General features: G+C 40.9%; 1 protein-coding gene across 14 annotated transcripts in view; it reads left to right on the top strand.

Annotated features, from left to right (window-relative positions):
• ERC2 (ELKS/RAB6-interacting/CAST family member 2) overlaps positions 1-26,568 on the top strand; it is a 923,425-nt gene that overhangs the window by 678,727 nt on the left and 218,130 nt on the right. For 8 of the 14 annotated variants that reach the window (XM_033133181.1, XM_033133176.1, XM_033133180.1 and 5 more), the window contains 2 exons: positions 19,967-20,114; positions 21,612-21,740. In XM_033133181.1, coding sequence (XP_032989072.1) covers positions 19,967-20,114; positions 21,612-21,740 — 277 coding nt within the window. The remainder of the gene's footprint in view (positions 1-19,966; positions 20,115-21,611; positions 21,741-26,568) is intronic. The other 6 variants (XM_033133186.1, XM_033133187.1, XM_033133185.1 and 3 more) reach the window with 1 other exon arrangement.

The raw sequence follows: 26,568 nt of genomic DNA, 5'->3' as shown, positions 1-26,568 counted from the left end.
ATTCCTACTTCTGTCCCTTGCTGAATGCGTACCCTGTGCCAGGCAACGTGTTGAGTATTCATTGACTTCTCACATAAATCCGTTGAGATAATTATTAGACTCACTTCATAAATAAAGTGGGGCACTTTGTTATTAGGTCGAATCTTTTGATGTTGTCATTTTTGTGGGTTGAATATACCTAGACACTAGAAATTTTATGTAGATCCTCGTAATGCAATTTTATTATACTGACCGTATCTGCATAAATGTAATTATCACATGAATTTGGATTTAACACTAGTCAACTCATTGCAGTCTGAACCGCCTCACCACCAAGCCTGGGATAGAGAGATCAGTCTGGAAGGCAGGTCCTCTGTTACCTCTCAGATTTCTTTAAAAATCCAAATTTGCTTTCTGCTGGGTAACGTCACAGTGCTCTTTTGTGGGAGATAAGTCTTCCGGAACAACTTGCATCTTGTAGAATTGCTAATTAAAGCTGGGGAAAGTGTCACAAAGCAAGGAGCCCTCCTCTGCTGGAAATGGCAGTAATTCACCATGCTGTACACTATCATTTGATGTTGTTTTCTGATTGCCAAGATTCACTGTAGTTTCAAGGGGAGTCGTTTTTAGTTCAGCGTGGAACGCTCACCCAGAGTGTGTCCATATAAAAGTGGGTTTTAAGCTAAAATTTGAAAAGGTAGAAGCAGCATATTTGAATATGGGTTTGGGTATGCATTCTTTTCTTTCTTCTTTGTATCTCATTATTATTTTTTTTTAATCATAGTTACATGTAGTTGCATTTGCTTTGAGGGAGGGAACTTAGGAAGGAGGAGGGTGAGAGTGCGGTGCTAGGTGAGAAAGATTCAAAGAAGCAGAAAGGACTGACTGCCCTATTTCTAAAACAGCAAGCCATCTTCCAAGGGTTTAATAGCTCGGAAACAAACAGTTGCTTGTACCACTTTGTTTTCGAGCTGATTTGATTTTTCGTGGCTTGGGTCAGTGTTTGGAAATAATTCATCAGAAAGAGATGTCAGGAAGAACCACAGACACATTAAAGTCCAACAGCCTTTGACATGTCATACCTCTGGTGCTCTGAGACTTTTAATTTTGAAATTTTAGAAAGATAAGCTAACCGGAAAAACAGTGATCCACAGCCTCAAAAATACTTACTGTCAAGTCCAATTTCCCATTTCTTCTGTCCCATTGGGCACGTATGGGAAGCTCCATTGCACCTTTTAAAGTGAGACTAGCCTTGAATATTTTGATGTCAAACAGCATAAGTTGAATTCACCAATATTACAGTCACCTAAGATTATGCTAGCATCAAAAAGCCTCCTGCTGCCCCCAGTTTTTAATAATTATCATTGCCTACTATTATGTAGGTGCAAAAACACTTGAAGATGATAAAAGTGTGTTCAAAAGTCTGAGGATAATGAAATTATGTCAAGGTGGCTTTTTAGCTTAGTGATTGTGTTTCAATTTGTAAATGTTATAACTGTTTAAAAAAAATTTTTTTTCTCTCTAGCAAGCTGCAAACTTTTAAAGACATTAAGCCTGCCAAATTATAGCCACTTATTTCTGCCTGACGTATTTTTCAGCTTAGAACCACAGAGGGACTGCCAAGCCTGTTCCTTTTCATTACCTGTTCTGTGTCTGGCCCAGAGTTTAGATTTTCGAAAATGGAAAAAAGCTGTTTGCAAAATCACAAGGCTCTTGAGCTCTTAGTTTCTTCTTAGTATCAACGTTTATTTATTTAGGTTTGGGCTGGGTTTCAAAAGATTGAAATTGGAAACAGAGAAGGTGACTCTGAACACCATTTATCTGTATATAAGCGAACGTTCGATGTACGTTTAATTTAAAAAATTGCTGTTTCCTACAAGAGGGAGCTATTTTTCACATTGTTACAACATTTTTAGAGGTCACTAGGTGGTCATGTCACCAGCGGGGAGTTTTTGTTTGGCAGGCGGCATTGGCAGTTAGTTACAAATGCCTCCCATGATTCAGTGTTCAAAGGGGGCTGCTTTGCAAGTAACAAATACTTACAACCTGAGAACTGAAGTATAAAAAGTAGTGACAGGGGAAAATGTTTGGAAATGTAAAACAGCATCTTTAGTGGCCAAATTGGGGTGTTTGGGGAGTTGAAGATTACATGTCTACTTTATACTTGCATTTAGCGTTTACAGAAGCAATAATATCTTAACTACCGCAGTTGGCCGTCACCTAGCTTCTAGTTAGCAAGTGCTCTTAATTTGTGGCTTGCTAGTTACCGTGATTTGAAATAACATTCAGATTCCTGACAATAATCTTCATTAACCTCATCCCCTGCATTTGGCATCCTGGTGGCTACTCAACCTGTGCCTCTCGGTCATTCCTCATTGTGAACGCTGGTAATTTAAGCAAGATTAAGTGGGCGGCTAAAAGCACCAATTACCGGGGCTTCTTCTAGGCTTCCATATTTACAGACAAACCAGTATTTCAAATTTGGGATAAGCGAATTATAAGCTGTCTTTATGTGGAAATAAATAAATGAAGTGCAGATGGATCTTTGAGGAAATAGTTAAGTTGAAAAAAAAAAGATTAATAGCCAATAATTAGCTGAGCATTTTATTTATAATGCGTTTTTTAAAACATTAAAGTGGAGATAGATTTTTGTCTTCCTATCAGGACAATGGCTGTATTTCCTTCACCCTCCCTTCCTTTTTTTTTTAACTAAGGAACAACTTAAAGAATGCAGTTTAAGTGATAATTTAAGAATGCAATACAGTAATTTGGTTATATTATTACAATTTGTGGGTTATAGATACTTTGTATATTTTTTAAAGCTAGAAGCTAAATTCATTTGCTTTGAGCAAAGAATTGTCACGACTCATGTTGAGTTGTTTAGGATAGAAAAGCCTAAGAATTTTAGACTTCTTTAACAGGACAAAGAAAGACATTTAGCACCTGTGTCTATTTGAGGTTCAAAGAGAAACTACAAATAAATTGATGGGACTTTCGTTTATGTGACCATAGCAGTCTGTTAATATGTTCCTGTTATGATTTTGTGGGTTTTTTTTTTAATTCTTTACGTAAAAACGGGCAACTGTCACAGCCACACAGTCTTTATTTTTCCTTCAAGCGAATGAAATTCATGTTCTTAATGACACTTTGCTACTTCTTTAATCCTTTGCAGAAAGCTTTTTGGCTCTGAAGATTCATTGAAATATTGGATTTGGATATTCAAAAGAGTCTTGCTAAGTGATTAAAAAAAAGGAAGCCAAAGTCTAGAGTAGAACTGTTGTCTTGGATACACGGTCAATTTTATAATGCAGTTCTTCTTTTTGGCACTTATCAGAAAAATTTATTTCCACTTTCCAATTTACATTTGCTTAAGTGTGTGGAAGTAGAATTGTGATATCATGGTAAACATTAGGAACATATTAAATCTCTAGATACAAATACAGAAAACTGAGACTATCGTTACTCAACATTCCTTTTTTATAAAAAAAAAATAGCTTTCTCTTCTGGTGTCTGGCAGCTGGGAATACTCATATTACTCCCTTGGCAATTGGTGCTTTGAACATATTTGTCTTGTAGCTGATAATAATCGTAAATTAATGAACTAAATGAATAATAAGAGGAATAATAACTACAGCTTGTATTTGTAATAGTAATAACTGCTTCTACCCGACTGAATGTGTTAAATGGTTTACATATTTTAGCTCATCTAATTCCCCATGAGAGTGGGGATTATTATTCTCGTTTTGTGGATGAAGAAACTGTGATTCACAGAGTGAATTGACTTCCCCTGAATCACACAGATGACAGTGCTGCAGAACTAGGACTTGAATCAAAGTCTGGGGAATGGCGTCCATTCATTCAACAAATATTCGTTGAATCTTCAGTGGATTTAAAAACGTAATAGTTTTTAAAGTCTATTTAGTAATAGCCATTGTCTTTCCTGCTGGTGGATTATGGTCGCTTCTCTCCAGGAATCACTGGAGAAGAAAATCTTTCTTGTGTTTTCTTCAGATAGTCATTCTCCCTTCATGAACTTAACATTTGTCCCAGCTGAAACTCCCATCAGCCATTTGGACTGATGATTTGACACTGGCTTGACGAGTTGGCTTAAGTGATAGAAGCAATGCCTAGCTCAGAGTGGCTTCATCTCAGATATCGTTTCAGATGAATCAAATTGCATCATTGCAGTTTGGGCTTTAGGGACCACTGCTGTGTGAGTACGGATACTGCCAAAAGTAATGCTCACCATTTTTGTGAGATTTTGCCGTTTGCCACATGCTTTCCTGTGGTCCATCTCATTTGAACCTCGCAGTGACCTTAGGGGTAGGTAATATAATTTTCATTTTACAGGTCCCACAGCTAAGAGGTATAAAGTCAAGTGACTTGTCTAATGCCCACATCTAAAATCAGGTGATTATCTTTCTATTGGACTCCTGCTTGCTGTCATCCATGCCTACCTCCCAGTAGGACCAGTGGGAGAGGTAGGTTGGAAGTTCAGACTTCTCTCCCCCTTCTTTAGGATTGTGATTGGGATTGTGACATCATGGCCCATTCAGGGACACTCATGTGATATGCACTCTCCACTGAGTCTTGAAATGCTGCTGTCATTCACTTGACAAATTCTGGCACCGTACACTATAAATCACTCTCTTCTCTGTGGATTTGTAGCAGCTCTTGGATTTGGATTCAGTCTACCAGCATCCCAGATAATGAAAAGAATGAACATTCAAACACTAATTGTAGAATTATCCTGGGCTGCTTTCACTGACATCCGTGTTGTGACTAAGTGGTCATTCTCTTGTTGGAATTCAGCCAAATCCTTACTGGGTTCAAAGTGGTTGCACTGTCTGTTTTTATCTGTGTCAAGGGTATCACAACTCAGAACAACAGCTACACATTGACTCTTTTATTTTGAGGACTTATTCTATACTGCCTGGGTTCAACTCTCTACTTTACCACTTATTAGCCATGAGAACTTGAGCAAGTTAATTTACCACTTTCTTTCTCTATTTCCTTACCTGTCAAATGGAAAAATAATAGCACCTACCTCATTAGATTGTTGTGCAGATTGAATGGGCTAATATGCATCAGGGAGTTAGACTAGTATAGTGTATAGTATAGCGTTATAGTACTGTAGTGCTGCAGGACAGTATAGTGTGTGGTGCAGAGAAAGTGCTGGTGATTGCTAACTATATATTCCCTATCGTGGGGTCTATTTCATGTCCTCTGGGGTGTATAACAGCCTTGGCAAAACTGTTCAATCTTGAAATAGGCCAACGGTGTGCTGATAAACCAGGTCAATTAAAAATAAAAAGCTCTGATTGATAGTGTTTGCCAATTTCCCTGGTATAAATCCTCCTACCATGGCCAAGGTACAGACTGCCCAGGAGTTGGAAGGAGATGCATATAATTGACTCTCACTAGCCAGCAGAAGCCAGTTCCAGCACACCATTGAAACAGACGCTTAGGCTATAAACTCATTAGACTAATTGCCATTGAGATGGCCCTCAAATCATAGATCTCCCCTTTTTTTAGATGTGACCCCATTATTTCGGGTGGGTTCTCAGTGACGGGAACCCCGGCCATAGCTGAATGACCCGGATTGGGCCAATCTACTTTCTTTCCAGGAAGGTCAAACATCATTCTTTTTCCATTAAGCCTGAAGGTTGTAGCAGAGTTATTTTGTAAATGGTAGGTCTTCCCAAGAAAGATTTGGGATTTCCTGATATGAGGATCCTAGAGTGACTTTCTTACTGACCTTCCTAAAGTTCATTTGTTAGCTCTTTTTTTCCCTTGATCTATCCCAATATCCCTCTAATTAGAGCTAACTTAACTTTGCTGAGTTAGCCAGAATCAGTTACTGTTGCTTGCAATCCAAAGAAACCTAACCAAAATACATGTTTAGTTGCACCACTCATCCTTTGTTAGAATTCTTTCTCTGGGAATTGCTCCTCTGTGAACTGCACCAGTAGCTTCAGAGATGGGAATGAGGCAGCTCGTGCTGTTGTTTGACAGCTGTGACTTAGCTAGAGTTCTTCCTGTTATTGAATTGGCATCAGCCTTACACCTACCTGTGACTTCCATCCTTAGGGCCTACTTCAAACCTTAGGCTCCCCCTGGAGCAAATCTCATCTGTATTTACTCTGGCAGGTAGTTAAAGGCATAACTACCATGTCCCCAAGTCTTCCCAGACACGGATTATTCCCACGTTCATAGGTTCTGTCCATATAAATATTGCATTAAAAACCAACAAAAAGGACAACAGAAGAAGAGGCAGAGTATGTTATATTTCACACTGGACCCTCTGGTCACCTTTAACTGTGGTTTTCCTGAGGATTCATGTGGACCAACTCAGCTTTTCTTTCCTTTTCTGGTCACTGAGAGCCTCCAGAACGACCTATACCTCCTTCCTGACAGCGCCTATTTGTGAAATAAAAAATGACTCTCCATCTGTATCCTAAGGTTTTGATATCTAAAACAGATATCAAAGGAATTAAGAACAATTAGGGTTCAACATGATGTTTATAAGGCAGCCTGCTTGGGAGCCTCAACAGTATTTGGGGAAACATGAAGCACTTTCAAAAGGAAAAACGAACCCCCATCTATTCAGAGTAAAGGAGGACCACAGGGAATGGCTCAGATGTTCCTCACACGCACCCTAATTATATTAATATTCAGCAATCAAATGAGGGCTTTCCAGACTATGGGTGTCATGGGCCAACAATGTGAAAAAATATATTTGAGAACTACATAAAGCTTGGTAACCGAATTAAGCTATTACATTGAATCAGGCTATTCAACTGTTAAATAAAAGGGCATTTGAACATCAAAAAATAGGAAGGACATTACCTACTACCGTGTTTCCCCAAAAATAAGACCTAGCCAGACGATCAGCTCTCATGTGCCTTTTGGAGCAAAAATTAATATAAGACCTGGTATTACATTATATTTATATTATATTATGTTGTGTTGTGTTATATTATTATAAGACCCGGTCTTATTTTACTAATTTTTGCTTCAAAAGGCGCATTAGAGCTGATTGTCTGACTAGGTCTTATTTTCGGGGAAACGTGATCAGAATGAAAGGTTGCTGTTACCTACAAAGGGTGTTGGCAGTCCTGTTCCCACAACATGTGTCTGTGTCCTCGTGTGTGCATGTATGTATAAATGAGTGCGTATGTGCTTGTATGTGGGTGTGTGAGTGCATGTGTGCGTGTATGAAAACTACAGCACAGCTAATACTAGTCATTGGGTTGACACTTAGGAATCACTTAATTTGGTCACACTTTTTCCTTGGTGGTACTTTTATCATCCATGGAAGTTATGCAGCCAAAAATAGGCGTAAATAAGGAAGAGACTATTTTAAATAACCGAATCCTCCTAGCTTTTCCTCACACACTTATCCCATCTGGAAGTCTCTCTTTCCTTCCAGTTCAGCCCTCCTTCACTCCCAGCCATTACCCCTGTCCTCTGGGAATCTTACCGTGATGCCAGACCAAATTGATGTTTCTTCCTTTCTACAACCAAGTATTTTAGTGAAATGACCAATTCACACAGACTTGGATTCAAATTGCAGCTCCATCATTTAAAAGCAATATGATTTTGGTCAATCTGTTTAAATCTCACAGCCTCAATTTACTCAACTTCACAATGGGAATAATAATAACTCTCTCCTTGGAGGACAATTTGAGTGGATTAAATAAAACAATGTGCTTTGCCTAGCTAGGCCTCACATATGCATATAGCAAACAAAGTAACTATAAATAATTATTCATCCTCCATTCTAACAATGGAATCATTAATCACCTATTATTTATCTTTTGTTTTGTGATTAAAGTTTTCCTATGCATTTGCTTTCTTTACCAGAAAAGTTTACTGTAATCCCTCTTAGCACCTAGCACAGTATTTCATCCATAGTAAATTCTCTTCAGATATGAGTGGATATCAAGACGCTGGTTGACGTTAGACTGCTCTTGTAGGCTGTCACCATGAGTATGTCACCATCTTCAAGGATGTTTTTTTAATTGGGCCTCTTATCAATGGGACTTTGTAAAACCCCCTTTAAGAGTTCTGCGGCCCCATTCTTCTGTGACTTCTGTCTTATATCCTGCGAGTTGAAGGTCAAATCTAAAGGAAGGTGCTTCATTGCTGCACAGTGGGTCTGGGCGGCCTCACGCCTGTCCTGAGAGATAGATGATCTGATCTCAAAGCAATCAGTCAACAGGTCAGTATCTTGGGGAGTGGAAATCAGTGTCTGGTCACCAGGAAGTTTCTCACAAAGTAGTTTTCCAGGTCTGGGGGCCTTTCTGGGCTTCCAGCCTCCCCGCCCCACCTTCCTCTTTGATTTGTGTAGCAGCCCCTCTCCTATAGACTGGGTTAATTGTCTCCAGTAATTAGTCTTGGGTGCACGGGACAATAATTGGATATTGTGGAGAAGAAATTACCCCACAACCTTTTAAATCTTTGATGGTAGAAGCGATAAAGAATTAAAATTATCTATGGGCATGTATTATAAAAAAGCAAAGAAACCAATAAAGTTGCTTTTATTGTGGAAGAAAACTATTCAGTTGAACTATATGAAATCACTGATATTCAGCTGTTTCTGGTCCACAAAAAAATGTACTTATCATTCAGTCTAATAGCTATGAATATAAGGTTTCGTGTTTCTGTTTATTTGTTAGTTTCTGAGCTTCCAGATTGCAGCTGGATTGTGCCAAATGTTCAAATTAAGAAGACAGGATGGGAAGGAAATTGTGACTCAATTATCCCAGTGTTTGATACATGTCAGTGGAAATACCATGTGGATTCTTTTCCCAAGCCTTTGGATTGGTAAATAGGATTCATGGATATCTTCTTTATATGGTATTACCGACGATCTGGTATTTGTTCCTGATGGAAATAGAAGGATATTTCTTTTTTGTTTTGTTTTGTTTTTGTGGCATCATTGCAGGGTCAGCCTGACTCATGACACTGGAGTCTCTGGAGTTTGCTATGTTATAAGCTCCACAAAAGCAGAGGTTGTGGCTGTCCGGTTTGTCCTTTCATCCCTGGTACCTGGAACACAGGAGGCACTCAGTAAATATGTGCTGAAGGAATTGAAGATCCGGGCTCTGGTCATCTGCTTGGTGTCCTCTTGCTCGTGTGGCCAGTAAACGGTTGCCCACAGGAACAGTTCGGTTGTTTCAGTTTGGACTTCATAATTTCACATAAGAAATGTTCCTAGTGATTGCTCCTCCCAGAGTGGAAATTTCACTTTCATGAGCCACAAGGCCACCCGTACTGTAAATCGGAGACTGCTTTCTATACCATTGTGTCTTGGGCTGGCTCACTCCCACGATTCTTTCCAGATGTGGAGTGCTTTCAGGTAGTTTACCAGACTCTTTCATTCCGCATCTGCTGTCTGGTTTCACATTCCCTCACCCTCCGAGAAGGAACACGCTAGTAGTGTCCCACATATTGTATTCATGAATCCAGAAATTTCAGATAACTAACAGATATAACTTATTTCTGGATTCACTAGCTGAGTTTTGCAGCTATATGTCTTTTGAATCCGTTGCTTAGCAATGCAGTATCTTAGGTGTATGTATGTATGCATAGTCCTATATTTCTGTAACTTGGGTTCCGAAATTAATTTATGATCCTTAAATATGTTTGTACACATCCTTTTAGTTTGGGGGTTATGGTACATTGGTGAGACCTTGCCAAGAAAATGGCTGCATGCAGCTGACACATTCAACAGGTGGATGGTGCTTAAGACAGGCCCAGTGTGTTCTCATGATGGCACTTTAGCAGCTTCTTCCTAACCGTAGATCTGTGACAAATTTGGTCTCACTTCTTTTCCTCACAATGTTGAAGTGTGTAGTTCTAACCTCTGTCATTGGGACTGTAAGTTATTTCTAGAAAAACATATCCTCCTAGATTTCAGGTATGAAGCCCCTTTGGATTTCCAATCTATTGTATTCTGCAAATTCTCTTAGCAAATCTCTGGCAAGCACAGAAGTGGAGAGACATTCATTCATTTGAAAACAGTTATATGTCTATTAAGTTACCGCCTTAAAAGACTAGGCACCTAAAACATGCCTGTCACGTCTTAACTGATTTCTTAGCAGGCCCAACCCTGTACCGAAGGATTATTTGATAATTTGATCGATGATCATTTGAGTCGAGGCTTTCATCAAGGAATAAAAAACCTGAGCAGAAAGGGGATTAGAATGTGAAATGCTCTACCTCTCTCTGCATCGTGGTGCTCTCCAGTGGCTAGAGTTCATTTTTGTGATAAGGACCCTTTGTGGTACCGTTTTAGAATATAGATTATAGAGGTGTCACTACTTTGGAAAGAAATAGAAAAGGGCAGTATTTATGGCAATGGCCACGAGATGGCAGGCCTAAAATCCAGACTTCTCAAAGTAGCTAAGATATCAGTCTGAGGAATTGCTTCGCAGAGGGTTCTTTAAAAGCCATCTGATTTCCAAAGGAAGACTCCTGTGGGTGACCGTGCATTGTTGTTCAGGTCTGGGGCAGTCACAGCAAGGCAGCATAGCTTCAGATTGTTGGGAATCTGTGTAACCCTCCTTCCTGTGGGGCATCATGCCTGCCGGCCCCTCCTGCAAACCTGCTTTTTGCCTGGCCACTACCGTCACCCACAGAACATACAGACACACCCGTCCTCCCCGCAGTGCAGAAGCACAACTGCCTTTTTCCTTCCCATCCATAGGGACTCTCTCAGAGGAACCACTTCCAACAAACTCAGTCTTTTGGCTTTCTCTCCACAAAGATCTGCTTCACAAAACCTTAATTTGATTTTCTTCAAATGTTACGTTAACAAAATTCTGGAATGTGCCCCCCTTCTGCTTGTATCCCTCTTACAGCAAACACAGGACAATCTGTTTTGTTTTTCATTATAACTTAGCCTATGAGAATATTCTATTCCATGTAAACATAAACAAAGGGAGGTTTGCTTTAACACAAAAATTTCAAATTAAGAAGGGACATTTCAAGATACAGGAGGGCAGTTTGCTGCTCTGTGCAGACTTACTAACAAATCTTAGTAACTTTCAATTTATAGCAGAGGGAAAATTAAAATATACTGTCTTTTGGGAAACTTACATATATCCACACATGCGTACTAATACACATACATCTCACCAGTTGATCAGCTGCAAAAATCAGGCCAAGTCTTGAAGTCAATGACCAATTTTCTGGCAGTTGTTCATTTCCAAAGAAAAATTTAATGTAATGAGAGGCAAGTCTCTTGATAGTACCTGATCATCCGTGGACAGTAGATTTCCTTAGGTGAATGCTGGGCACAGCTCTGGCGCACAGTGAAGTCCAGATATACGTGGTTCTTATTATCAATCATCAGTAACCCTTCCAGCGAGTCTGGCTGGGTGAGTTTTACATAGAAAGCTGCGTTGGCAGAGTTAAATGGTCAGCGGAGAAGCCTTTTCTTATCACTGCACGGGAATAACAAGAATGAATGACCATCATGAAACATCACACACTAAGGCCGTGTGTGCTAGTGGGTCATGGAGTCCCTTCGTTTCACTTGCCCTCCCTGCCTTCCAAATATACCAATTTTTAAAAGTTTGTTGTTGTTGTTGTTGTTGTTGTTGTTTTTAATGGAAGAATTTTGGTTGTGAAGTTGTTTCACTTTGGTTAGATTTTGCACTTGACCTTGACTTTTAAAAGGTCACATTTCAGAACACGTTTCCGTTTCTCATACTGCATGAAATCACGCCTTGCCCACTTCTGTGTGACCTTGCCTGTCAGTTTGGACAGAATGATATCGAACAGTTATTGACTAAGTTGGACACGGCTGGTCAGGGATGCAATTCTTTTATGACGAACACAGTCTTCTCCCCACTCAAGCTCTGTCTTCTCCTTTATTTATTTGCAAAACAGACATCAGCTCATGAAAGGCAAATGTTCATCTTAACAGGAACCAATTTCAGAGGTTTCTCTGATAAACTGTCTTGAAGATAAGAGACCCATTGGCACATTTAGAAATGTTTATTACAAAGAAAAAAAGGCAGACCGTTCCAATCTTTACATTTGGTGGTGTCCATGTTATGAAATAATAACTGCTCCCATTCATATAGTTATATCAGGCATTGAACAAAGTCTTTACCTGCACTATCATATTTAAATCTCACAACAATCCAAGAGAGACTTACTATTATCCCTCTTGCTCCACGTAAGAGGAAACCTAAGTTTCAGAGATGTGGAGTAACTTGCTCAGGATCCCAGAAACCAAAGGGGTGAGATTCAATCCCAGCTGTATTCAATTCGAAAGCTGTGACACTAAATCAGGACCCTCTCCTCTTCAGGACTTGAATGATATTTGATTGGTGTAAATTAAACAAAAATAGTACTAGGCTAAGGTAACCAAAAGAAGTATTTCCTTACCTTTCTCTATTTTTTAAATTATGAATTCTCCTGATGGACCAGGTACACAATAGCGGTAACACCTCACAATGGCCTCTGCCAGGACCTGGACAGCAGTCCCTCGCAACCCTCATTGCCTTTTCATCAATTTGCCAAAGGGATGGGAATCAGAGAGCAGCTTAGGATGGGGCAGTAGCTCTTCCTGGCACTTGTTTATCCTCCTTCACACTCACCAACACCTCCTGTGGCAGAATGCCGAGTGGTGCCAGCAGCTGCCATCTTAGTGGCCTGAAGTATGAAATGTGGACCTCTGACTGCTTCCTGGTCCAGTTGCACTTCGTGGCCTCCCTGGGATATGCCCTGAGTGAGCAGTGGAATAGAAGCTAGTGCATGGAGCAGAGAACTTCCACAAGACTCCGTGGCCCCTGTCTTAGGAAATTCCAGTCATGTACTATTAGGTTTCAAAGACAAAGTTCTCCATAATTGGAGCAAACTATTTCTTGAGGTCAGTTTTGGGTGGGCGACAGCGAGCAAACCGCATTAAGGAGTCTGGGCTGCCAAAGCCTGGCCTTTACAGATCTGGTCTGTTCTTTGTCCTCGCTGAACCTCATGGTTGCTCAAATGTATGTCACCCTATGGGCCCCACCTCATGTGAGCTACTTTGCTTTCTGCGTGGGCCCTTCTGCATACACAATACATCATTCTACTGGTGGGGAGTGCTGATATTAATTGATATCCAAAGCCTTTTCATTCTCAAGATGCCATTTGAAAATACAGCTTTTCAAATTTAGGCAAATAAGCATCTATCTCCAGCGTTGATCACAGCAAACCTCCACCCACCCTCACCCCAGGGGTGAGAGAGAGGCTGTTTTGAACAGGATCTTTCGTCACCGTCTGTCTTAAGTCACCTCCTACTGAACTCACGGTTGAAGATTCAGGGTCATGAGGGAAAGAAAACAGTAATTAACTTGCAAAAGTTGATTGAGCGGAATGTTTTTTTCCCACAGTATGATTAGAACATGACTGTGGGCTAAGCACCATACATAATGTAGGTTCTCCCTTGTAGGTCATTATCCACACATTTCTTAATGGAAAGCATTTTTTCAAGCATCTGCTTTTGTAATTGAATGGATTCCTAAAGATGGGTCAGCTAACTAAAACAAGAGCCCACAAGAAAAAAATGTGTTAAGGCCTCTCCCCGCCCAACTCATTTATAACCGTTCCTAATTGGCCTGCCTCATTTACAACTGCTGAAATTAATTTTAGACCCCCTTTCAGTTCAAGTCATCACTAATAGGAGAGACAGCACCAGGGAGTGAAATAGAAATGTTTATAAAGCTCCCTTTTAAATTGACTGTGATAAGTGAAGTAGGGAAGTATTACCATCAGAGGATTCTGGACTTCTCTCTGTGAGGGTTAACCACAGGCAACACTCAGAAGAAGGCATTTATCTTGGTGGGAGATGCCCTTCAGTCCTCTTTTGTTTTATTCCATGGGGAATTTTTTTCAGGGTGGCTAAAACCATTTTTTTTGGTGTTTTATTAGCTGTATCTTGACTACCTCCTACCAACTGAATGACAGTTCAGGGTTATTAAATGTGTTCTTGCACATATTTTTATCCATTGTTAACCCTGACTAAATGCATGCAAGGGCACAGACTTTCCCCCATTTTACTCCATTGTTGCCCATATTTGTTAACGAAATTATTCCCCTTGACGTTTGTTTAGGCTGCACTTTGATAAAATGCTGTCTATGATCCACTTTCTTAGCTTGGCATTCAGCAGACTCTTATAGATTTATTTCTCTTTGCATTATCTTATCTTCCTTTCTAACATAGTTGGGCTTCCTTTTCATATTTTAAGCTACATTTGGGGAATAGACAGATCACCTTAGTAATTGTATACTGGAGCATTACTGTGTTTTAAAGATGATTTGGCAAGCCTTTGGCATATACTTAACCCCACTAACTGTTGAAAGATGACTACATATGTTCTTTTCGTATTGTCTGTGAATAAGCAAAAAGGACAGATTAAGTGCTGGAAGTGATTTCAGGCTTATAGAAAGTTTGTTCAGGTTGATGAGGCAGTAACAATTTCTGAAGCTATGTAAATCTGGCCTTGGATCTAGAAGGTGATTCACTTGATAGGGAAAATAATGAGGATTTTTCTTTGTGTTTCCAATTTATATCCAAGTGTCTTTGTCTTGTCACTAAGTATACTCTTTGCACTTGAGCCATTTTTAAAAGACATAGATGTAAAAGAGGCATTAGAACTGCAAATATTGCAGTTTCCCCAGTTTTTGAAAGGCTGAATCAAAATTCCCAGTGTGTGTGGAGGGGGTGGGGGGTAAGCGGGGAGAGGGAAGTAGGAACATTTAATTAAACTTCTTAATTTATTCCAATCTTTGTCATTTTCTCAAAACAGACCTTTGTGTATTTTCAGTAAGCTATTTATCATTAGGTGCTTTAAGTAAGATGTATCAGCAAATTGGCTTATGGGACTTGTAAAAGTGTAGAATCTGATGTAGGTCTGGCAGATGACATTAATCTTTAAAAAAGACTTATGTTCAATATCCCTCACCCTCAAAAAACACAAACAAACAAAAAAAATAAACCCTGACTTTTAAAGCAGGGACAATGAAAACATATAACTGTGAAGAATTAGCTCACAGTGATTTAAATCGTTAGTTAAAATGTATGCGCTGAATAATTATTTAAAATTTGTTTTATAAAGCTTATTGCTTAAAAAAATAGATGTAACAGCTCTGTCAGCCTAGAATTAAGAGTTTTCCTTGCCTGGCATCCCTGTATAAACAGCTAATGGCCAGATATAACCTTTATAGCCTTAACGTACATCGGATACTGTCCAAGTATCCTGAAGTTTGAAATTGTCGTCTTTTTCTAGTTTTATATACTTTTGTTATATTCTGCCAATTACTATCTGATTTAAGTAGACTGGAATTATTGAATGTAGGTTTAAATCAAGATATTTTTAGGGGAAATTACTATTAATTATGGCCAACATTTAGATGACGGTTTCAAAATATATATAACTCTTGTTACACTAATTTTATTCAGAGTTCTATCATTGTATAATACCAGTACTTCTACAACAGCTTTGTTAGCCAAAAGCAAACAAAATAAAACAAAACAAAAAATACAATGAGGAAAAGGTTATGAAGAACAAAATGGATTATTTTGTATTAATGTTAACATTGATGAGTGGTTTGAAATGTACTTTTCTATAAAAATGATTTTAAATGTATTTTAAGGTTTAATAATTAAGAAAATTAGCTTTGGGGCTGTATTTAGTGATAACATCCGTAGAGAATTAGGAATTGATGTATGTTATGTTTTTCTCTGAACAGCAGAAAACTGAGAATTAGAAATGAACTTATTGGGATTTTATGGTATAACATGAGAAATACATGTTAAATTCTGAAAAGACAAAATTATAGATTCAAAGGGGAAAAGATGTTTAGAAGGGTCATTCGTTAGGTTGATGATGACTTTTAACAGTTATTAAAGCTATGTCATTCTGAATTTTCATCTGAAAGAGGAAAATGGGTTTAAAAGGGTGATGGGTGACAGGGAACCTAGCTAGGAGATTGCCCAGTTGTCCAAGTGAGAGATGTAGACTACCAAATGTGTGTGTGTGTGAAAGTGCTTGTGTGTGCACTTACTTGTGCATAAAGATTGAGAGGGACAGAGAGAACAGAAATACCTGGATGGGAAAATGAGCACATTTCACATATGCCAAGTATTTGAAGTTTGTGACTGCAGTTTATTTGGTAAAAAGCTTCATTTACAATGTTTTAGTGTTACTCTTATAATACTTTGTGGGAGGGAACAACAATGCAGAAAAGTATAAGCAGGGAAAAAAAACAACAACTAGCCTATCGGTTCCACTACCATGAGATGATGGCTACTAGCACTTTGGTGTATTTCTGTCCTGTTTTTGTTTTTTCTAGGAATATAGTTTTATGTTTTGGGATTTTATTGTATATGTTTTTGCACGTCAAGAACTGTGAAGGGTCTGAGACTTACCCTGTTGGCATGCTAACAGGTTAACCTGCCTCAGGTTCACGGATGCAGGCAGATGAACAGAGATTTTTGGTTCAGAGACAGAGGACTTTATTGCTCAAGGTACAGACTGCAGCATCAACATAGTTAGGTCAGTTTTCCTTTCCCCAAGTCCCATGGATGCAAGGCAGATGGGCTAGATAAATAGCTATGCGTGCAGTGGGTTGCATTAAAGGAGAGCAACCCTGAGCTTAGGCAACCCAAGTCTTTCATAATGGGCATTGCCTGCCCTTTGCTCTGTAAGGAGATACTATTATACAGAGCAGTAAGCATGTCTATTGTGTCTAGTCCTTGAATCTAAGGGAGACACTACTTCTGTCTTCCAAGGATATTTACTATACAAATATCCTGGAAAAATTTTGAGAAAAGAAGGTACTGTATTTTGCCACATGTGATGCACACTTTTTTGCTCAAATTTGTGAGGGAAAAATAAGGATGCATATTATACGTGGGTAGTGCTAATTCCGTATCTCTATAAATGTTTTTAATTCTTTTATTTATGCTGTGAGTTAAAAGTGTAACTCTAGAAATCAATAATGATATCTGTATGCAAGATAATGCCCTGGAATACGATCATCGGTTTTGTTGAACTTACAATGAACTTGCAGCGACAAAGACTTCTTGGCCTTCTATGATGCATAAATACCATAAATGTATTACCGGTACATAAAATTTCTTGTACCTTGTATTTGCTGTTGTGTTTTATAGTTGTTTGTTACATAAAATTTCTTGTACCATAATATGTTAAAAAAAATAAATGCTGAAATTCCTTAATAATATGAAAAACAAGTACCAAATGTAAACAAATAAAAATTTGAATTAAAGATTAAAACGAAAGATTTTTTTTCCCCCGAAAGTTTGGGCCAAAAAACATGGGTGCACATTATACACGGGAGTGCATGTCATTATACATGACAAAATACAGTAGTGCCTTTGCTTATATAATGTGCAAAAATACAAGACTCATGGAGAATTGTCTCTCAACAAACATGACTGTTTTTACATCTTACTGTTTTTCATCAGCATTTTCCATGGCTGCATGTAGCTATAAAGACTGAATCACAGGGATGTTGCATAATTTACTATCAATTCCCAGTTTTCCTGGTACCGGTCTTTTAGGTTGCTGCCCTTAAAATATTTCACCTGGACGTTTTAATTTGGGCCAGAGTAGGGTAAAGTATTGCAGTCATCTTGTGTGTGTTGTAGCTAAGTTGGAGCAGAGAGATAGCAGTTGGGTTCTCCCTGACTTGAAGCCTGTGCAGCCTCTTCAGCTTGGCCTTATGTATAAATATACACGGCTGTAAACAGCAAGCAGGTCTATTGTCTCAAGATGTTATCCAGAAAGAGACAGGCTCTATGCAGCTGGATATTAATGCTGCTGTTGGTAGTCCAGCCTGCACTGGTTTTCTTCTGGAAAGTGGAGATATTTCCTGACATTTCTGCTGCTTACATGTCCGAGTGAACTTCTCAGTCAGAAGCTTCTACTGCCGGGCATTAGCAGAGCCCAGAAAAGTCCATACAAATCCCTGCAGTGAAAAGGGAAAAAAGTCTGAGATCCAAATAATGACCATATTATCTAAACGTCTGGAGAGGGTCTGATCTGGTGATGGAGATTAAAGAAAGGCAGAACAGAATCATGACCAGGTTTTAGTTCTGGGACTTGTATGCAACGAAAATACCTAATAGTGAGGCTTTCTTGGAACTATAGGATCTTCTGAATTATCTAGAATGTTGCTGAAGTGACACAAATGGTTGGGACAAGACTTCCTTCAGTGGAAAAGAAGACTAAATAGGAGAAACATACCAAGAGAGCCATTTCCTAGTTCATAATGGTCCCAGAAAATTCCAGGTTAAAATTTGCAACAGATGTTGCCAGAAAATTGGACTGTAAAATGGGAGGAGACGGCTTTAATGCTTTTCTGAGGAAGCAGTGATCAGAGATTAATCAGGAGTCAAAGCGTTGCAATTTTTTTTAAAAAAGTAAGAAAGAGTTCTACAGTGGTATCTTGAAATTTTTAAAAAGTATACAATGAATTTATATATTGCTTGAGCACATGTTTTTTCCACCTTCTATGTGTTCAGTGCTCTTCTAGAAGCTGGAGATTTGGTGGTGCACAAGACAAATAAGGGTTCCAGTGTCATAGAGTGTCAAGTCTAGAAAAAATAATAAATATCTAAAGTCCTTTCAAATAGTAAAGAGTTCCATGAAACAAACAAACAAACAAACAAAAAACAGTGTCATGTGACAGCCAGCAGCTTGGGCACAAGGTACAAGGTGGAGAAATACTGCTAGGGAGGCAGAGCAGCTGGACATGGCTTTTCTGAGGATACATTTGAGCTGAGACCTGAAGGATAGAGAGCTGCATGAAGTGAAGGCATTCCAGTTAAAGGGAATGACAAAGGCAAAGCTCATGAAGTGAGAACAAGTGTAACACTTTCAAGGACTAGAAAGGAGTTCAGGAACAAAATGTGCTGGAGCCTAATGATCGAGGAGGGAGAAATGGAACAAGATGACCTCAGAGAGGTGGTCCCAGCCAGTTGGCGTAACGAGTTGCAGGCATCAGTAAAGGGTCTGGATTTGAAGTCTAATGAGTGATGCAATGGATTTTTCATGCAACAGGATGATGGAATCCGGATGTATAATGTTTTGAAAGATTACTTTGGTCTCTGTACCAGGGAGACCAGCGAGTGAGCTATATAAGTAGGTGCGGGTGTTTGGGAGACATTTCCTAGCAGTAGGTAAGTTTAGATAAAGGATATATTTTGGAGAAAAACCTACTGAAGTTGTTGATGGATTGGCTCTGGGTGGAGAAGGAAGGAAAGGAATCAAGGGTGACTTCTAAGTTTGGGGCTTGGGCTACTTAATGGATGGTGCTGTAGTTACGGAGATAAGGAATAATGAGGAAGGTAGGGTTTTTGGTGGAATGACAGGCACACATCACTAATTGCATTGAAAATGGAACAGGAATTCTAGTAACTATCTCCTGCCTGTCTTCAAAAGGAAATCTTGCAGGAGAAAGTATAATACTGGATATTGAAGATGCTGCCCAATTTTGTTAGGTTGTCTTGGAATATGTAGAACGTTACCTGGCAAATGGATGGATGGATGGATGGATGGATGGATGGATGATGGATGGATGGATGGATGGATGGATGGATAGATGGACAGACGGACAGACGGACAAACGGGCAGATAGATGACTGAATGGATAATGGGTAGGTGAATGAAAGTGTTTTAGAAGTGTATGTTAAGATTGACTCGCTCCATTTCTCTTATATAGCTGTATCCATGAAGCCATTGAAAAATGCTTCTCTTAGAGGATGCAGTGTGTGAGTCTCAGGGATTCTGACCCAAACAACTATGTCTGTTTTGAGAGTCAAGGGGGTAGTTTGTCTTAACATTATCCCTAATTCCACTCCATTGAGACAGTATTTTGTGGCTCATTTCAACTATAAATGCCAAATGTTTGTGTGTTTTTTTTCACTTTATAAAAATCATCACAATGATCTTTATTTTACCAGACAGGAAGCACTACTTGCGGCAATCAGTGAAAAAGATGCAAACATTGCCTTGCTGGAATTGTCTGCCTCCAAAAAGAAAAAGACGCAGGAAGAAGTCATGGCCCTCAAGCGGGAAAAAGATCGACTAGTGCACCAGTTAAAGCAGCAGGTGGGGCCTCCTGCATGAAAAGTGTTTTGCTGGGTTTGGATCCTTGGGTGCTTTCTCTGGGTTTAGCTACTCTTCATTTTCCCATGTCCATCCTGCAGGCTCAAGCAGCTAAAAACAGGTAGGAGTGAAATGGCCTGAGTTGTCACTGGAACACCATTTTACTGCTTTTCTATGTTTATGTGCATGTGCCTGGGCTTGTATGGTTTGCAACCAGCACTGTTTTTCTTTCTTTTGTATTAGCATCATCTCCCCAGAAATAGCGCTCAGCTCTCTTCCTTCCAGTGGACTTTGTATGACTTCTGACTAAATCTAGAAACTACGAATTAAATTCTGGGCACGTTCTCTCCCGTTAGACCCGTTATCTTCTGTCTTGCTCACTTTCTACTTTCTGGGCCCTATAAATAAACTCCCCTCATCCAGTTCTTTAGATTTCTTTCTCTCCAAACTTCCACCTTTGGTTCTTTGACTATTTCCTCCCAGACCTTTCAGCCAAGGAACATCTCCCAGCACCTGGCACTGCCAGAGGATGCTTAGAGACCTCGCTGGCCATCATTTAGTCAAGTATTTTTTACCGCCTGTTTACCCCATTATGCTGTTTTTTCCTCGTTGCTAGGCCACTGTATTTCTTCTGAGGGAAAAGGAAGGCGGGACAAAGTCCTAATTTGTGCAGAAAGTTCTTTGCTTTCTGGAGGGTTTTCTGGAAGTGGCTCAAATGGAAAAAATTGCACCTGAAGCATATTGCAAAATCATCCCTGAAATCTTCAGACATTATTTCTGCTCCATATGTAATGGGGGGGCGGGGAGGGCTGGCTTTTGGAAGCAATGGTTAAAGATATTCACTCAGAGATTCTAGTTTCATTATGAAACCCACTCAGCAGATATTATGACTCAATGGTCTGTGGTCTCACAATGTGGCTTCCACCTCTTAGCTAGGGCCGCATGTGGCTCCAAAACTCTCTGAATGCCACAGGGTACCTACCACATGGAGTGTGTCCACATTGATGTCAGCCCTGAGTACTGGATCTCTGCCTGCTAGGGTGATCGGGGCTGAGCACAATGTACAAGGTAGTGGAAGGGAAGCCCGAAAGGATTAGCCCCCTCTCTTTACAATTGGGCCGACCCTTTCCCTCCTCAGGGAGGAAAAGGCATCCTTTGGCCCTGAACCAGAGTCCATTTCTCATGGAGCTGCCTTGCTGAAAGAGAGAGACCACTGCCATGCCTGGGTGCCCTCTCCTGTAGAGGGAGGGACCCAGTCACTGCCAGACATTGGGGTCATTCCACAGAGCGGCATGCCTTGCTAGCGCTGGCCCCCGGGGTCGGGGGCCGCTTCCATCTGACCTCTTTGTTTGGGGCTGTGCATCTTCTACACTGGGTTTTTTCACCCACTTGGCCACAGAGAGTCAAGACGAGCCTCCTCCTTTGCTTTCTCCTAACTCCTTCCCTGTGCGCCCTGCGCCCTCCCCTCCTGCACCTAACCATTGTAGCTTTCTCCCACAGGTTTATAGACCTAGGAAACAGCCCCTGAGCTCGAATATACCATGCACTTGTGATGCTTGCTACAGCCCAGATATTACGGCCAAGTACCACGGGTCCAGCTACGATGCATACATGATCCAAAGGTCTCAGGTCAGTCAGCTGCTAAGGAGACATTTGCCCCCACCAGGGGGGGTGGGGGTGCATAAGAGCTACATCCTATTTTGACCTTCACCTTTTTGGATGATCTCCAGTACTCAGTAGCCATAAAGTCTGGGACCATAACTGATAGCATTATATCTTGAGTGGTATTGTAATTTCATTTAGTATGTATTGGCCAAGGGTTCCAGACTTGGTAGCCACCCTACACGACCAGCTCTACTGAAATGACCTGGTATCGCTGCAAAGCATAGTAGATTACATTTTTCTTTCTGTCGCTTAGATATTTTGTGCCCCACATACCCCTGTATTTTTCCCAACAAGGAATTTTTTTTTAAGGCTGCTTTTTTTTCTTTCTCAGTATCATGAAAATGCACTCCTGGATTCCAGGAAGGATTGAGTGTAGCCCTTCAATTTGCTCCTGGGAAACTGCACAAAGCCTTCATTATTCACGACAGGCTTGGTTTTGGGTATCATGGGGCACGTTTGGGAAACCCCAGCCATGCAGAATTAGGCTCCCGCCCGTGCTAAGGCAGGGGACAGCAAAGGAGGAGGATGGGCGCCTTGGTGAGTTAGGTTTGAACTCCTTCCCCACACTCTACACGCCACACAGCAAGAAAAAGCACATAAATTTACGTATCCTTCTTGCACACGATAATGATTCTAAGAATAAATGATTCATTTACTTATAAAAGCAAATGAATGCTTTTTTTATGGAGTGTTTGCCCTGTGTCAGGATGTTTCTCCAGTGTCCCCGGGGATTTCATCCCACAGTCCTCACAGCAGCCCTGTAGTGTGGGGATCAGGACGACCTCCCTTTTCTAGGGGACAAACCTGAGACTCAGAGCGTGAAATAACCAGCCCAAGACATACAGCTTGTAAGCAATAGAGCTTGGGTCTTGGATAGCCCACGTGAGTCCACACTTGACGCACCAGTTTTAAGAACAAATTCAGAGTGACACGCAGAAGGTTGTTCTAGAAAGTATGAGGTCCCTTATCTTTGTAAACCTGAAGTAGATGCCAAAATATCCATTTAAGAATACTGTCCAGCCTTTCACAAAGAGTGGGTTCTGCCTAGCTCTTAGACTTAGGTCGTTTGATCCCATCAGTAATTACTAAGACTTTGCAGCTCTCACCATATGCCAGGCCTGGATCTAAGGGCTTTATAAGTATAAATTCATCAACGCTCAACACAACCGAAGGACTGATGCTCTTGTAGGGAAGGATCCAGTGGTCCAGAGAGGTTGAGCGCCTTGCTCAGACTTCACAGCTGGGCACACCGTGATGCTTGAAGAGACCCTTTGCCACACAACCATAAATGGATTTTGTAGATGCCATCTGGAGCTGGACTGCTTAGGGTGAATCTTGCTTCTAGTGCTATCTGAGTGACCATGGCAAGATACTAACTCTCCCTGAACCTCAGTTTTCTCATCTGTAAATTGGGCTAATAACCTAATTCAAAGGGTTGTTGTGAGATGTAATGTATATAAAGTGCTTTACATATGACTAGCACATAAAAGGTACTGTATGTATGTGAGGTGCTATTGCTACTACTATTTATTGATTTTATCACTACCCACCAACACTCGGGCAGTTTTATTTTTATTTCGTCAATGGTGTTTTTTACTTGCTTATTGAAAACCTACTGTTGAACTGTGGGAGAAAGAGCAGACAGATGTTGGCCCCTAAGCCTTTCTGGTCCTTCCTCCCCTAAAACCCAAGCATTTGGGGAGCTGTGAGCAGACATGTCAGGAACCCTAGATCCCAACTCCCAGCCTGCACTGAACAGGCCCATAACACTTACTAAGTTTGCTTGGTTTGTGTATACAGTCCACATAAACATCAATAAGAGAGGACATCCCTGGGAGGGCAAGTCCCAGACCTCAATTATCATCATCTGCATGACTGACTTGGGAAAGCAGAGCTGTTTGGGGCACCCAGGCCAATGGAAGGGGAAGGACACGGGTTTGGGTATTCATCTGTCTGGTGTTCTGCAAAGATTTTGAGGCAGACTGGCTCGTGAGAGATGCCACCCTCTTCAGACTGCTTTTTAAGCATGTTTCATCTCCTGCAGAAGGTCCCTACACTGCCTACGCTCTTCCTAGTGACTGAACATGAGTCGGTCATTCAACAATCCCCATACATATTACACATTGCCAAGCACATAGCAGGTGCTCAGTAAATATCTATTGAATGATTGATTCCCATGTGCCAGGCTCTATGCTAAGTGCTTTATGTATACAACGTTTATAAACATTATCTCACATTTTCCTCACAATCAACAAACCAATGGATTGCATACCTACTATGTGCCAGGCTCTCTGCCAGGTGCCGGGGATTCATCCCCACAGATATTTAGCTGCCCCAGTGAAAAAGTCATCATCCTCATTTTTGAGTTGATCAAACCAAGGCTCTGAGAGCAGATGACTCAGCCCTCACTGCACCACTCACACATGGCTGGCAGCACAGGGTTGGGCCCGGTGCTCTAGCAGTGCCAACACTTTGCTTTTAGCTGGGACCTTCCAAAGCAACCCGGTGAGCCACGGACTAGCCCCCACACCTCACAGACATCATTACAGAGGCCCAGTTTCGATGCATCAGCCCGTGGCTCCCAAGCTGCTCAGGGGCGCGAGGGTGAGAAAGCGTAGGTAGCTTGGTGAGACCAAGGACCATGTTTTAATTCAACTCAACAGCTATTCATTGAGTGCCTTCTCTGTATTTGATTTCTAGGCATTTTTGGAATACATCAGTGACCAAAATTGGTAAAGACCCCTTCCTCATGGAGTTTCCTTTTACTTGGTGGGTGGGGACAATAAACCATGAACATAATAAATAAGTAAATATATGGTAGAAAACTAAAAATGTAAACCAATGTAAGGGAGAACAGGCGGGCCAGGGTAGGACTGATGGGCTGGTGACACTATAAAATAGGGTAGACAGGCTGGGCCTCTTTGGGGAGAAGACGTTTGCACAAAGACTTGAAGGGGCTGAGAGGGTGAGCCCTGTGGGTATCTAGGGGAAGGATTCCCTGGCAGAGGGAACAGCCAGTGCAAAACCCTCAAAGCAGGAGTAGTGTGCCGGTATGTTTGAGAATAGCAAGGAGGCCAGTGTGGCTGGAATGGAGTGAACAAGCTGTCAGGGTGGTAATGGGGTTAGGGTAGGTGGTGTTGGACTCGTTTGCAGGGTCTTCGAAGAGTGGTATATTCTGGAGCAGAAATTCTCTGCAGGTAGGAAGCAGAATACACCAGCCACGCAGCCTCAGAACCGGGTGGACTCCCTTGGGTACCACTCAGGGCACCCTGTTTAATGCTGCCCAACCGAGCCCACTCTCCAGGTCCCCGGGCTCAGGCCTGCAAGGAATCCCAGGACTTAGCTTACATTTTTAAAAACATTGCCACTTTCATTGGAGCCATGAAGAAGAACTAATGACAGAATTTGGTGTGTCAGGCTGATGAGATTTTCGAGTAAGAACAGGGCCCTTAGACAAAAAGCTCTTTCTGACGTTCTGGCAGTCTCAACAACATACCATTGGAGTTCCAAATCCCGCACTCTCCTTGCTGTAAGAAGGCAGTTGTGGCCACCACCAGGCCATTTCCCTACTCGGGGTGATGGCTGCGCTTTGGAGAAGTGCAGTCAGTCTCCAGGATAGGCCAGAGGGTCTCAAACCTCAGTGGGCAGAAGCATGATCTTTTCTAAAGACTAATCTTATGATACACTCATCACCTTCTAGCCGTCACTTCTGAAAAAACCCTTCCCTGGCTTCCCTTGCCAGTAGGATAAAGACATTTTCAGTCCAATGTGTTCTCTGCTTTGTACATGTGGTTCCCTCTGCCTGGAACATAGTGCCTTCTTGTCCTTGCCTAGCTAATGCCCACTCATCCTTTCAATTTCAATTCAATGTCCCCTTTTCAGGGAAGCCTTCTGGGACTTTCTCAGTTGGGTCAAACACCCAACTTGGCCCTCCTGTAGAATGGGTACATCATTTCATTGCACTGTAACAGGTACATTTTGCATTTGTTTTTGTGATTATTTGAATAGTAATTATCTGCCCTACTAGTTTCTGAGCTCTGCGAGGACTGAGGACGTGGCTTCATGACGTGTTTTGCTGACCACTCAGCTCCAGGCCTAGCACAGTTGCTACCACATGTTGGGCACTTGGCAATTATTTGTCAAATATAGAAATGAATGAGTGAGTGAATTTACATGGAAGCTTATTTTAAAAAAGACATCATTGATCAATCATGACTTTAGATAAGACTTAGCCTCATGATTCTTCTTACCCCAATATTCTGGGCAGACGCTACCAATCTATAGAAGTTGGTAGAAGAGATGAGACCTGCTTGCCAAAGGATGACCACAAAATCGTGCATATGCTTTCTTGCCATGTTGCAAGACACTTTACAGAATTGCCTTTTCTCATGCTTGAATTATTTGCAATGGTGACCGTTTTGAACCTTCCCTCTGAATTTCTTCCCCATAGTCTAGTTCAAAATCCCTCCAATTTGGGGGTTCTTCTTGACTAAGATGACACTGAGTTTCCGGATGTGGTGGAGATTACTTATTATGAAGAGAGCCTTTACATGTCATCCCTGAAAACTTCTGAGTGTCTCATAAATCAGTTGGCCTAGAAATACCTAAACTCCTGTTAAACCTCTGTCAGGAGAGCCAGAGAAGGTGATATGAAATGAATTCAGAAATTCCAACTATGCTTAACAACAAAAGAATCTTTATGACGCACTTCAGATGTTGACAGTTGGGTTGGTTCTAGGCTGAGCGCACAGAATAAAGGTTAGAGAGCAGTACAGATTAAATTTCTGTTATT

Source organism: Rhinolophus ferrumequinum, chromosome 17, assembly GCF_004115265.2.
Source record: "Rhinolophus ferrumequinum isolate MPI-CBG mRhiFer1 chromosome 17, mRhiFer1_v1.p, whole genome shotgun sequence".
NCBI lineage: Eukaryota > Metazoa > Chordata > Mammalia > Chiroptera > Rhinolophidae > Rhinolophus > Rhinolophus ferrumequinum.
This window is presented reverse-complemented; position numbering and strand designations above follow the sequence as displayed.